The sequence below is a fragment of the Solea senegalensis genome, unplaced genomic scaffold, assembly GCF_019176455.1.
Source record: "Solea senegalensis isolate Sse05_10M unplaced genomic scaffold, IFAPA_SoseM_1 scf7180000017798, whole genome shotgun sequence".
Classification (NCBI taxonomy): Eukaryota; Metazoa; Chordata; class Actinopteri; order Pleuronectiformes; family Soleidae; genus Solea; species Solea senegalensis.
Window position 1 is genome coordinate 207,782 of NW_025322525.1, and position 13,104 is coordinate 220,885.

Genomic DNA, 13,104 nt, shown 5'->3' on the forward strand with positions numbered 1-13,104 from the left:
TATCCTTTTTAGTCTGTATTTTGGTTTCTCAGACAAACAGCTGTTAGCACGTTTGTGAATTGGGTATAAAGATTGAGTGTGTTTTCTTTTAGTTCAATGAATGTATCCCCTACTGTTCACAAATTAGTTTTAATGTGGAGGAATCACATTTATAGTAGTAATGACACAATATCTTACAGTCTCTACTTTTGGCATCCCAGAATGGTTTTGTGCTTACTTCAGAAACAGTCCTATCATGGTAGCTAGCTGTGCTGTGATAAAAGCAGCATTTGCCTACCTTTTATCAGTGAGGAAGAGTTTGGATTCAACCTTGCTCAAGCTCAAGTTTATCTTGGCATGTGCAAAATGAAGACGTATGAGGTTTAACAGCAAATTACACATTAACCAGGCAAAATGTCCTGTACCCTGCAGCTACAGCCCTGGCTGGCCTCATCAAATTCTTGACAGTTTACTTTCCTCAACTGATTGAATGACTGGTTACATAGCTCCCTTATCTCTTGAGTTCCTTTTTATAATCTTTAGAATTGTGCACACATCGCTTTGTCTACTCATTGGGAATGGAATTTAAAAAAAGTCTTATTTCTCTCAAATGTCCAGTCATCAAGATCAGCAGCTAATTACTCTGGCTTTGTAATATGTATCATTACAGTTTAGTATAAAAATATGCTTTAAACTATTAAAATGACTTCAATAAACTTAAATATCTTAACCTTATATACCTAGCGGTTGCTCAGTTTCCGACAGTGTCAATGTGTTCCCCTATCATGCAAAGGTTAACTGTAGTCTATGTGCTTTACTTGGGCCTTAACCTCCATCCCCAGAATTTCATCAACATCTATCCTTTTTTGAGTTACATTTCTTATTCTTTCTAAACAGACAAAGATTGCCAAAATTGTGAACTCCTTCGCAGAAACTTGTGCAAACATTTAGACTGATTCACTTAATCTTTTTTGTTCTTGTTGTTGTAGAACTAAGTAACTAGCTAAAACCCAAATAGTGAAATAGTGTTTAATAACAAACCTGCTCCACTTTCAATGTTTAATCCTTTCCAGTAGCCTAATACTTATCATTTAATGAATTAATTACTTGTTGTACTGACAGCATAATGAGATCTGTCGACCATAGTCTAAATTAGCATAGACCATATGTAGTGACACAGTGTAAGTCTGCAGCTAGTTTATGAAAGAGTAGTCACACATACAAAAGAATATCTAAATGGGTTGCCATGAGAATAAATGAACAGTAGTGTTAATATGCTAAATTTAAATTGTGATGAGTATTGTTGAACACATTCACTGAAAGTGGACTACCCAGCATCCTCTTTTGATCAGCAAAGCAAAGTACAATTTAATGAGGTCAACACTGAGTGAGCCAGAGTGAAGTTGTTGTTTACTCACCATGTTCCTGATGGTTGGAGTGGTTTTAACCACCTTTGTGCTTAATGTGAGACTCTCGCTGTATATTAATGATGCATGCGATCCACTTGGTATAATTAGTTCTTTTTTAGAACAGCATAGAGACGTCAAACAAAACATGCAACTGTGGAAATGTTCACTTCAATTTCCTAAGGGAAGAACACAACCCATGGTAAACAAAAATGGGACTTGTTTGCAAGACAGGTACTACCACCTGGGGAAAATGAGTAAATATGAGAACACTGAGTTGTGTGGATGATTAAGATCCTGTTTAGGATAAGTTCATGTATCTGTCAGTGGGAGCTGCTGTCGAGTTCTTTTCACAGGCCTGTGCTATAAGTAGGATTTGTGGTTAGTGAGGTAATTAAATTGTTCTCAACTTATTATCTGTATCTGTACTTATTTTTCCCACCACAGTTGTATGATGACCCACAGTATTTTTCCTCATAAAATGTCCTCATAGTAATATAAGAGATCTGTCAGTGTTTTGCTCCATTCCTGATCTGTAGATTCAGTTGCAGTGCTGTATTGTTGTGCATGAGAACCTCATATTTACACAATTCTGGCTGCTAACAAATCGAGCGGCTGCCAATAAACACTAATAAATTTTAAAAGCTGTTCTTTTAAAGCTGTTTGCTGTTTGTTAAAGATAAAGATGAAATGCTTAAGAAAAAAAAAGTTAATCAGTTCATCCAGACTAGAGTGTAAGTGGAGAAAAGTGGCTGTTTACTCACTAGACCTACAGAAATAGTCTGGCCTCATTACATTATGTTCATTTAGTTTCTTTGCTCGCTTGTGACACGACTATCAAGTGACTGCCAGGACAAAGCACAGAACTTGCATTCTCAGCAGTTTGACCCGATTAAATGTTTTATACATCATGAGCAAGTCTCACAGTATCAGTTTTTCTCGACTGTGAGAGTGCTCAGCAGTCCAACACAGAACAGTTGGCCAGCTTTTTTGTTGGGAGGGAATCCCATGCTGATATCGCAGGTAGAAGTAGGGTGTCAACTCTTGGATCTTATTTATTTTTTGAAGGTGATTCTTGCTAATGCAATACAAGTGGGTTGACCACACATATTATTCTGCAATTTATTGTCATGCAACTTTTCCACAGAGGGAGATGTTTTAAATATGTTGTCAGGTCAGCTTTACTATTTGCTAGTTTGCAATTTGTATTCTCATACGTTATTTTGTTAAATTGACTATTACCTGAAAATACTTTTCATCACGCAACTATTTGTAGTGAGTGCATCATTGTAATAATTCAGACTTTGATTCAGGTTTATTGCTGTTCTTTATTATTTGCTAATTTCTGCACTTCAAACATATTTTGTTTTCTCTCGGTTCAGTGAAAGTCGCATTTTTCTTAAGATTAGTAATTCCCAAAACTGTGAATTACTAATTCCATTTTGAACAATATCTAGGGATTATTTCTCCCATCAAATGTTATGTCAATCTCGCTAAACTATCATCTGTTCTTGTTTGACAGGTAGCCATAATTAAATAGGATATTTCAGATGGAGGAGACTGACTGAGTCTGGCTCTGACTCTTTGCATAGCATCATTAATTAAGATAATTTATCTGACACCTTGTTATCTTTTATCCCTTGATTAATGACCCCCTCGCTGTCCACTCTGGATGTTCAGCCTCATGGCCTCTGCTGGCAGACTCAATAGCAGACTTTTTCACACTCACTCTTCTGAGGTCCAGTCTATAGCCTGCATTGGCTTCGTCAGACACAAGCTCATTTTCTCATTTCTTCTTCTTATCAACACTTAACATCTGTCGCTGCAAACTCCCCACTCTATAAGTTCCCTTTCTGCCACATGGGTCTTCAGCTCTAGCAGGACCTTAGAATTGCTGCAGTTACTTGAAGCAGAGTAGGAATCCAATTTGCATAGCTGAGATATATTATTCAATGTGGAATGTGATGAGTAAAGTTGGCCAATAGATAGATCTATAATAGACTGGATTTGAATGCAAAGACACCAGGAAACATTCGCATTGAAGAAGACGACAATTTAGAGAATTTGGATTATTTATAAAAAAACAACAACACTTAAATCGATTATCACAATAGTTGGGGTTTAATTTAGTAATCAATTAATCACTTCATTGTTGTAACCATAGTTCCTAAGACATGTTCTATTTTTAGAACTTATATAAGAATGGAGCATTTTTGTCATGGCACCCTGTCTCTTTCAGTAAAGGCCTGTTATGTTGTTAAACATATACACAGTGAAAGCTTACAGTAAATTGACCCTAAGACAGTGTCTGTTGTACCACCCTACCAGAAAGCAGCTAGTAACACTTCAACATATGGGATCCTAGCAGAGCAAGCATCTATCTGCTAACCTAAAAAGCCTCAGTATACTTATCAAAAACATCTTGTCCTGAGAAGAAGAAAAACAAAGGTCTGCAGTGTAAATTTAATAGAATATAGACGGCTGAAATTGGAGAGGAAGCTGAAGGTAGACTACGACTGTGGGGGGCAGCATTACACCTTTTAGTGTACAGCATGCTGGAAATTATTACTAGTAGAAGTACGGAAGCAACATGGGGAATTTAAGTAATTAATTTAATTCAGTTTAATTTAGTTTTACTTAAGTTTAGTTAACTGGGACACTGCACAGCTTCATGGCTGCACCACAGTTAGCTTTAAGCTAAATTTAATCTATTGTCCCTGGGCAGGAAGAAGAGAACAGCATCTCCCTTAAATCCTTAAAGCACATTTACAAAAGAGAACATATTCAAATAACAGTTTCTGTATCTGGTTCACTCCACCAACATCAAAAACATCCTCTCTGGTGTGAAAGTGGAGCTGCTCCACAGTGTGTCCTTGATCATCCAAGAAGAGAAATGAGAGGATTTGTTGGTGTGAGTTAAAATTACAGCAACAGCCTCTCAAAGTGAAGGACTAAGACTCTTTCATGTTTAAAATGTTCAGCTGGCATCTCTTTGCATTTATGTACATGTATACACGTATCCTTGTTGCATTTTCATGTAAACAAAGGGGCCCTACTTGGCACAAATGCAGGGCCTTTCACCGACAGCTCAGCCTTGCTAGGCTTGCCTTAGGCTGGTTCTCACTCAGCCACTCTGGCCAGGAACCAAACATATAGACAGCCAGTTGGCTCGGGCTGTCAGGTCAAACACGGCTCCTGTGTGACAAGGGACCTGCCCCCCCCCCATTTCACGTATTTTCTGAAAAAAATTGTGAGAAAAAATGTGAAAGAAATCCTTCATGAAGCATCTTCAATGACAAGTCTGAAGTGCAATAATAAGTAGAATTTTTCTTCATTTCAAGACTGTTCTTTAGTGATTAGGTTGCTTCAGTGGACGGCCATTTTAAGAGTTAGGTTTAATTTTGCTCTTTGTACCTAGAGATTATTAACAAACAGGGCTGTTTAGAGGAATTGGTGCATTATAGAGATTGTAGTCTTATTTAAAGGGTAAAATGCTAAGAATGTAACCCTTTTTTGATTGTAATTGTTTTCATTTAGGTTGAATCCTTCACTTCATTAGATGAGAAGAACTAGTTTGGTAGCTCTGGTTTATGTATTTGTCGATATCCATGTGAGTATTTATATCAGGTAGTGGAGAAAGCAAGGGAATGAATGTCTTTGCACTCGGTCTGATTCAGAATCTTTTCCATGGCTTGTAGGTAATTCAGTGTCTCATTTACAGTCTATGTTTACATTGCTCTTCCCTTCTCCCTGACAGGCGCCTTCTGTTCTCAGGAACAGATTGTATGTTCAGAGGTAGGTTTTGTCTCCTGCTAGTCTAAAGTGAAGCTAGGGAATAGTGAAGGCACTCAGCTTTACTAATAAAGCCTTAGCTCCTCTTCTTCCCCTTATGTTATTTTCACAGCTGGGCAAGCACTTCTCTGAATCTCTGAATCTCTGAAAACATTTCCAGACTCTTTACAGGCTAAATTGCTTTCATTAGATCAGCAAGACCACATGGACAATAAATATAAAGACCTATACTGTAAGAAGCAGCACTGCAGCAGCATGCAGGGGTGACCTGGGTAGAGCAGGGTGAATGTTGGCCTTGCAGATTGTAGTGAGCCACGGTTATGGGCCACCGCAGTCCCCACAGAACAAAGGTTTTCTATTTTAAGTGAGATCAAATGGGAAGTCTAGCTGGAAGGCATTTTCTCCATCTGAGTTCCTTAAAATATACTTTCAGCCCTCCCACAAGATTCAGAATAGAACTTCTAAACCACACATCCTCCCACAGAGTGTCACACACAGAAAAATCACGTCTTGTTTAAAACAGTATCTGTAGACCTAGTTCTGCCTTCTGCATATGTCCTCCTAGATGCAATAGATACAGAGTTACAGAAGGCTAGACTTTTTGATTAAACATTTTCTCTAGTAAGTCAGTAACAGTTGCTAAGCTTTCAACACCCATATTTTTAATCTGGACAACAGTTGCCATAGTTTATTTAATTTGCTTTAGTCAAGGCAGCTTTCCATTGTTGTTTTACAGCTTTTAGGACATTAAAGAAGGAAACGTGTCATGGTGTTTCTGCTGGATTGGTAAAAGAGCTGTTAATTAATGCCAATACAATGTAGAAATGGAACCTTCCCAACTTAAATTATGGAAGGATATTTAAATCAAATTGTGAATGATAATGACTGAATTCTACATGCAATGGTAGTGTGTATGAATTCAATGAATTTTATTTTGGGGGTATATTGAAGGAAACTGAACAAGTTGGAGTGAACATGGTATTGTACAGATGGAAAAGTGTCTGTAGAAAAAGCAGAGGCTGAACTGCACTACCGTTGAAAGGAAAGAAGAATCTTACATATGGGTGATCCTCCTCTCTCCCCCCATTGTACAATTTTAGCTGTCTGCTCACTACAGAATCTATGCATTCATTACTTATACACACCAACATAGTGTACTTGGTGGCAGCCTATTGGTGTATATCTAGGTCACATGGCCATCCATTAGTCTCGTCGTCAGTGGAGACGGGTGTTAACAGGGTGGGGGTGCTGAATGGAGGATAGTTAGAGCGATGGAATTATGGAGGGAGTGCCTGGACTTAATCTGTGCCCTCATATTAGGAACAGCTGGCTTGATGCTTGCAAGGCGTTCACACTTTCAGTCACAATTTGAACACGTACTGCAGCCAGACATGCAGATGAACACAAACATTTAATCAAAATAATTGTTCAATTCAAGGCCTTATTTGGACTGCTGAACAGTATAAACGTATACTGTATAATCTTCTTTAACTGAGATGCTGATAATGGAGCATGGGTGCTAATCAGCTAATTTAAGCACTAAATGATATTTTCCACCTAAAATACAGACATGGTGTTTTGTTAGATGTTGGTGTAATGTTTAATGAAATGTACATCGTAATGTACATCGTAAAGCAAAAACATAGAACTGTTTCAGCAAAAATTAGCATAAATCTAAAAAGGGATGGGATTTTTGGAAAAAGGCTTCACTTCTCCTCCAGATGTACACTCCATGTATCCGCTTATTTTGTAAATGACAGTTTTAGTGTTTGTCTGGAAGACAGAAATGCCTTATTTGGTGCTACTGTCAAAAGCCAGCATGGTATCATTTTACCCCATGCTACAGTGATAGGTGTATCATTCACTTAAGTAAACAGTCTCTCAACCAGACTCTTGTACGGTGTTATTGAGAAGAAATTATGTTGCTGCAATTGCTTGAGGTGAAGCTCAGCCTGTTGTGTCCCTGAGAAAGACTTTTAATCAGTCAAGCATATCACCAATTTACAGGTTAGAACACGTTTCTTTCCAGACACCTCTCTGTTTTCCCTCCCTCTTCTTCCCAGTTGTTATAGAGAGTGCTAAACACGAGCATGCCCCATGTGTCCTGCTGTCACAGTGGGGCGTGTCCTTGGGTCACTTGTTTTTGTTGTTTTAGCCATCAAGGTTAATGTGTGGCATAGGAATGTGTGATATTGACTGTTCAGGTGCAACCTTAACTGTTGCCCAACCTAGTGTTATCTTTCACAAGAAATTCACATCAATAGATAAATATTAGCCTAGCACCTGTGTAGCATGGATGAAGTAAATGTTAGCATAGCTGGGCAAACCTAAGGTGCTGTGCACAGTGAGTACTCAGAATAGGAAGTGTGGAATGATTTTTGTTGGGTTTTAGTGTGATAAGAATCACACTAAAACACTAAGAATGTCTCCTTGTATTCACATTGGAAAGGTTCTGCTCACATATTCTTGTATATAAACCAATGTGACTGTAAAAGCCTGGATTTAAAATATTTAATGGTATAACATAGGTTCTTCTGTTTTTGTTTTTCTCCAAACCAAAGAAAAAGTCAAAACTATTACCAATAAATGCTTTCACAAATCTCTTGTTGTGTTTTCATTTAATTGTAATTGTGCTTTGATTACATTTTACATTGATCTATACTTACTATTATAATGTAGATGCACCCAGCATGTTCCTAAAGCTGCAGGAGAACCTGGGAACTCCATAGTAGTAAAGTGATGTGCACACAGGCATTTAAGTGAATGAATGCAACATATTTTTTCTACAGCCTCTCATTCAAGTACAACTTCTGGTGTATTTTAGCTTTTATGTCCATTTATTAACGTGTATTTGTGTGTAGTGCCAACTCATCGGTTGGTTGAAGAGGAGTGTTTGCTGTTCTCTTTGGCACTACATCATGTGCATGTGTAATCCTCCCTGTTTGCAGCAACGTGGCAGGCACACGCAGACTGTCACGTATGCACGGAAGACACACTCACGACCTGCGTGTCCTCTACTCTCAGGCTGACAGTCTCACTCTCTACACAAAAACCTAAGTAGGCATGGTTGCCACACCCATGCTCAGTCCAGACTACATAATGTTGTAATAGACTGCCTCTCTCCCAATAAATACCTCTCTGCAGCTGTGAGAACCAGCTGTGATTGGTTTGTCTTGCTAGTGTGTGCGTTTAGCCCCATTTTGGCCTGCCTTTGGGCTTTTACTGTAAATCATATTAATTCTGTATATGTGAATGTGTCTGTCTGTTCACTGACAGCCCATTGTGTAGCCTCAAGCTCTTTTCCATGCAGCCTCCACCTCTCTCAGGGTTCAGCACTGTGCTACACATACACACATGCACTGCAGCAAGAGAATGCTATTAATAGACCTGCCCCACAAGGACAAATACGGCTCCTTTAGTGAAAGCATTAATTTACCATTTTTGCTTCTATATATTGGCTGTGCATTGCTGCCCCTGAAAGGACATAAGAGCAGAGGGCAGGAGGAATAAATGTACAGAGGAGATGTGAAGAACAATCACAAGACAGGAGTCTAGTTGTTGAGAGAATGATTCACAGAGGCAGAACAGAAACCACAGGGAAGCAGGGAGTGGTTTGATGAGTACACGGATGTGAGTGTGCTTTTGTATGTACATACAGTATATTTACTTTTAAAGGGGAAGGTGCAGTTTGTTAACCATCAAAGCTCCTACTGCACCACACACAGTGGCCAGTTTCCACTTAAAATCTTTGTCAGCCCACATGTTTACTTCAGTTACCAGTATAAACACTGCACTTGCCTGCATGTACCAGTGGAATCACATGGAACAATGTGGGAGAAAGATGAATCACTCTGTGAAAACATTCTATGAATCAATTTATATAACACGCTGTTCTCGGGTGTAAACGAGGACTGCTCTGTGTACTGTGTGTCTTGTCTGCCGCGTGTGTTTGTGCACTTAGAGAAAATGAATAGGATTATATTGATCTGAGCAAATCACAGTGTGGTTGTCCAGACAGTCCCAGGTGGTAACAGCTACACTCCATTAACCTCAGTGTTTTAATGTCAGCTTGGATTTTCTGTGATCAGCTCAAATCTTGTTTGAACAAACATAATGATCTGTAGCTGCAGCTGTGGCCCTTAGTAGTTGCTAACAACGTGCACAGACTGGATGGAAATGTGAGAAAACTGATAAAGGTGGGCTAACTCCTATAACACTTCAAGAGAAGATAAAAATGTTACTATGCATCCATACATTAAAATTTTAGTACAGTTATTATTGTACTTGAAAGTAGTGAATCAAGTAAGTATTTCCCAGTCTGTGTTCAAACACCTAATGATAAGGTTTGGTTTAAGCTGCATTATGCATTAGGCAAGTCTATAAGCAGCTGTACAAGACGTGGACAGACAGACTGTGAGATGAATTTTACTTACTATGTTTGCACGTGGCAATCACTTTTGACCTATAAGAATTGAAACTCCTGTTTTCACTGGTATTTGTGATTTGGCCAGGTTCATTTAGAGGATTTTGGAAATTCAGACATCTCCTGCAATCAGGCACATATTGTGTGATACCAGCTGTCATCAAACTAGTGTACACTCACTGTGCCGTGCTTTATCCTCTGTTTTCCTAATTAGGAACATATTTTTGCAAAAATGACAACATATGCTGTTGAAGAAGACCTGAAACTAGCAATTGAGAACATAAACTCCTCAAGAAAATGTTTAGTATCGTTGAAAGAGGTAGGCTCCTTTTCTAATAGCCCTCCATTCAAATGGACTACCTCTTTTTGCAACCACTGGTGGTCACCCACCGGTGGCTATTCAACATATTTTCACCTCAGGGTTGTCCTCAGCCAGCAAACCAGAAGACAACGTCCACATTTTAGGTACCGTCTATGGTGTTACATGTACTAGTTTCCGTCCCTTGCATGTGGGCATGTTGACCCTAAAAAAATGACTCATCTGTGCACCACTGCAAATCAATCAACAGCATAGGTCCATGAAGCTGCTGCAGTAGCTGCATTTTCTCTTGTCATGTGCCGAGATGTGCGTCTCATGTAGTCGATAGCGAATGAGTGAAGAACAGCACCATCTTTCTTTGCCGTTTGTGGGTGGAAGCTTGCTGTTGCAGGCTGACGAGGAGGATGGAGTAGTGGTGAAGCAATGTGTTATTGTCTTGGACAGTGACTCTCTGCAGACCGTGACTTAGTGAGAGCCTCTATCTGTCATTTACTCTAACAATGTGCACTCTGAACTGCTTGTGACTGCCACGCACAGTGCCATTATGTGGACTGACATGTCTTCATACAGTAGGCCTTTGTTATTGTAGAAGAGAAAGCGTGGTGGGCCAGACAATTATACAGTACATAGGAGGAGCAAAGACCAACACAGAGAAAGTAAACGTATAGTATCAGATCTAAGTGAAGATACACAAAATGAGGAATGACTTCACTGAAATGTTAGTAAAATCTAATATTACAGTCAGTCTGAATAAATGCGTCACGTCGATGTTTGGAAACCTTTGTGACTTTTCTTTATTTTCTCTCTAGTGCTCTTGATTCCATATCTCACCAACCACTTTTTTTCTTTTGTGCATCTCCCTCCTGCAGAGGAAAACCAGGTTGTCAGGATGAAGGAGGAGAATTTGTTCCATCGGAGGTTTTCTCTATGTCCTAATGCCACCTCCCCACCCAAGATTGATCCCCGCACCCTCACTCGGAATCTGTCTTATGGAGGAGACAATGACATCTACAGCCTCAGCCCAGGTAAAAGACCAAAGAGTTCAACACAGACGCATGGATATGTGACAGTGACGAAGCCTGATACAATGTCAGATGGTCAATTCCAGTTTCTGTGAAATGACATGTTGATTTGTATTGTACTGAACTTATTCCATACAAATCAACGAACCTCAGCTGCTGCATATTAGCTGCTTTTGGGGCTGCCGTGCTTTAACTGTCTGTCAGCAAGTTTATTCACTGAGTATGTTTGTATGTGACCATGTGTTGTGGGTTCCCACCAGGCAGTGAAACAGACAGGAACGGTCTCTCCATGCTGAGTAATGAACTTAGTCCTGCCCAATCACCAGGCAGTAAGGTAAGAACACCATTTCTGGTTGGGCAGCTCCTTAACTGTTCTCTGAAACTGACTCATAGGGTTTGCACGTAGCCCTTGACTTTTTTTCTTCTGATTGAGAAGATGGATGGACAAATCTGCTATTGTTGAGACCTTGTTGTAGAGGAGGTCATGTAATGTCAGGGCATTTTACAAATAGTGCTGTGTACTGGCAAAAATCTGACTATTTGATCCATATCCCGATACGGGGGTGATGAAATAATATATTGCAATATATTGGGATACTGATAACAGTTAATGGTAACAATGTTATATACATTAAAAAAATGTTTTCTTTGTCTTGTGAAGCAGGTTGAGAAGCAGATTGAGAAATGCCTTAAGGTCTGCTACCAACTAGCAGTCAGAGGCTTAAATATAACTCAAAAACACTGCCAAGAATATTTCTGATAAATCAATACAGCACTTCAATGAATTGATACAGTATACCCCCAATGGAATATCATATATTTTAGTGTTTCAATATCTTGTTAAACCCCGATTTACAAATGGTCTATGTAATGGATGAGCTTGGATGAGGAACGGCACTAACAGAACAAGAACATTTTAACTTAATACACTGCACATGTGAAGTAAATCCACATAAACGCTGTGGGATTTTATACGTCAGGGCCATGGTGGGAACTGTGTCTTTAGCACCACAAGCCATTTATAAGAGTTTTATTGTTCCGGTGCTGCTTGTCTTGCTTATGCATTTTTAGAACTGAAATCTGTCTCCATTCTTTACTCATACTAATTAGGACTAGTCAATGATTGTTTCCATTGACAACATGGTAATGTCATCTTGTCTCGTCTCCTCTCCTCTTGTCATTTTGTCTCGCCTCATCTCACAAAAGTGCTTATTTAGATGTGGACTCATTGGAACAGCTGCATCTATGACCTGTTGCCCTCTGTTTCATCACACAAGCCATTATAGGACAATAGGAGACTGAACAGTCTTATCCTAGCATGTTGTCCTATAGACATGACTGTAGTTCTGATCTGAGTCTGAGGGCCTTTGTAGGCTCACCAAGGGTGGCTTGGTTGGCTGTGGTTTATGTTGTTTATGTGTGAGGCTTAACTGACAGTGAGTATTATCAGTTCTCAAGATAGTACGAGGGCAGAACACTCCCCTTTCTGTCACGTCGGATAAAAGCCACTTCAGATAAAAGCCATAAAAGCCAGATAACACAAACAATGTTTATCCTGTCAAACAATGTCATTATCAGAATATTGTCAATTCAATTGGGAATTAAAATTAATTCCTCTCAATCCCAGTTTGGGCTATAATGTAAATGGAATATTTTTCACGTCTCTAGCCAAAGACCATTTGTATCCTTAAAATAATCCCAAAAGGAGCATACAGAAGAAGTGGGTATATAATTAGGTATTGCATAGAGAAATTACAGGATAACCTACAACTATGTTTCTGATTTCTAACCACTGATTAGTGGAAATCATCAAACAATCGATGCCTTTGCTTTCTAACAGAGGAAGTTAGGGAATATGAGGTCACAACACCACAACTGACTGCCTTGTTCCCTTATTGATTGTAAAGGCCTTCCACCTACTTCACACAGGCCATATATGTGTTATGTGGCAAAGGAAATTGACGTTAAATGATTTTAATAGTATGAACAAGTAACTCATGACTTCTATAGACCTTTTGAATATTGACTATTACAAGCCAATATTTTACAGTTGGTCATTTTATAAACAAAAATCTCTAAAGAGATCTGGACTTCAAGTGACTCTGCTCACAGCGCCATGTCGGCAGGAAAAGTTTCCAGCTGTATGAGTTCACTGTGCTCTTT

At 39.1% G+C, this 13,104-nt stretch overlaps 1 protein-coding gene across 2 annotated transcripts in view; it reads left to right on the forward strand.

The window, feature by feature from the left end:
- Positions 1–13,104, forward strand: part of LOC122764946 (oxysterol-binding protein-related protein 5-like) — a 37,511-nt gene that overhangs the window by 11,973 nt on the left and 12,434 nt on the right. For both annotated transcript variants that reach the window (XM_044018958.1, XM_044018959.1), the window contains 2 exons: positions 10,789–10,944; positions 11,202–11,275. In XM_044018958.1, coding sequence (XP_043874893.1) covers positions 10,809–10,944; positions 11,202–11,275 — 210 coding nt within the window. In that variant the 5' untranslated portion in view covers positions 10,789–10,808. The remainder of the gene's footprint in view (positions 1–10,788; positions 10,945–11,201; positions 11,276–13,104) is intronic.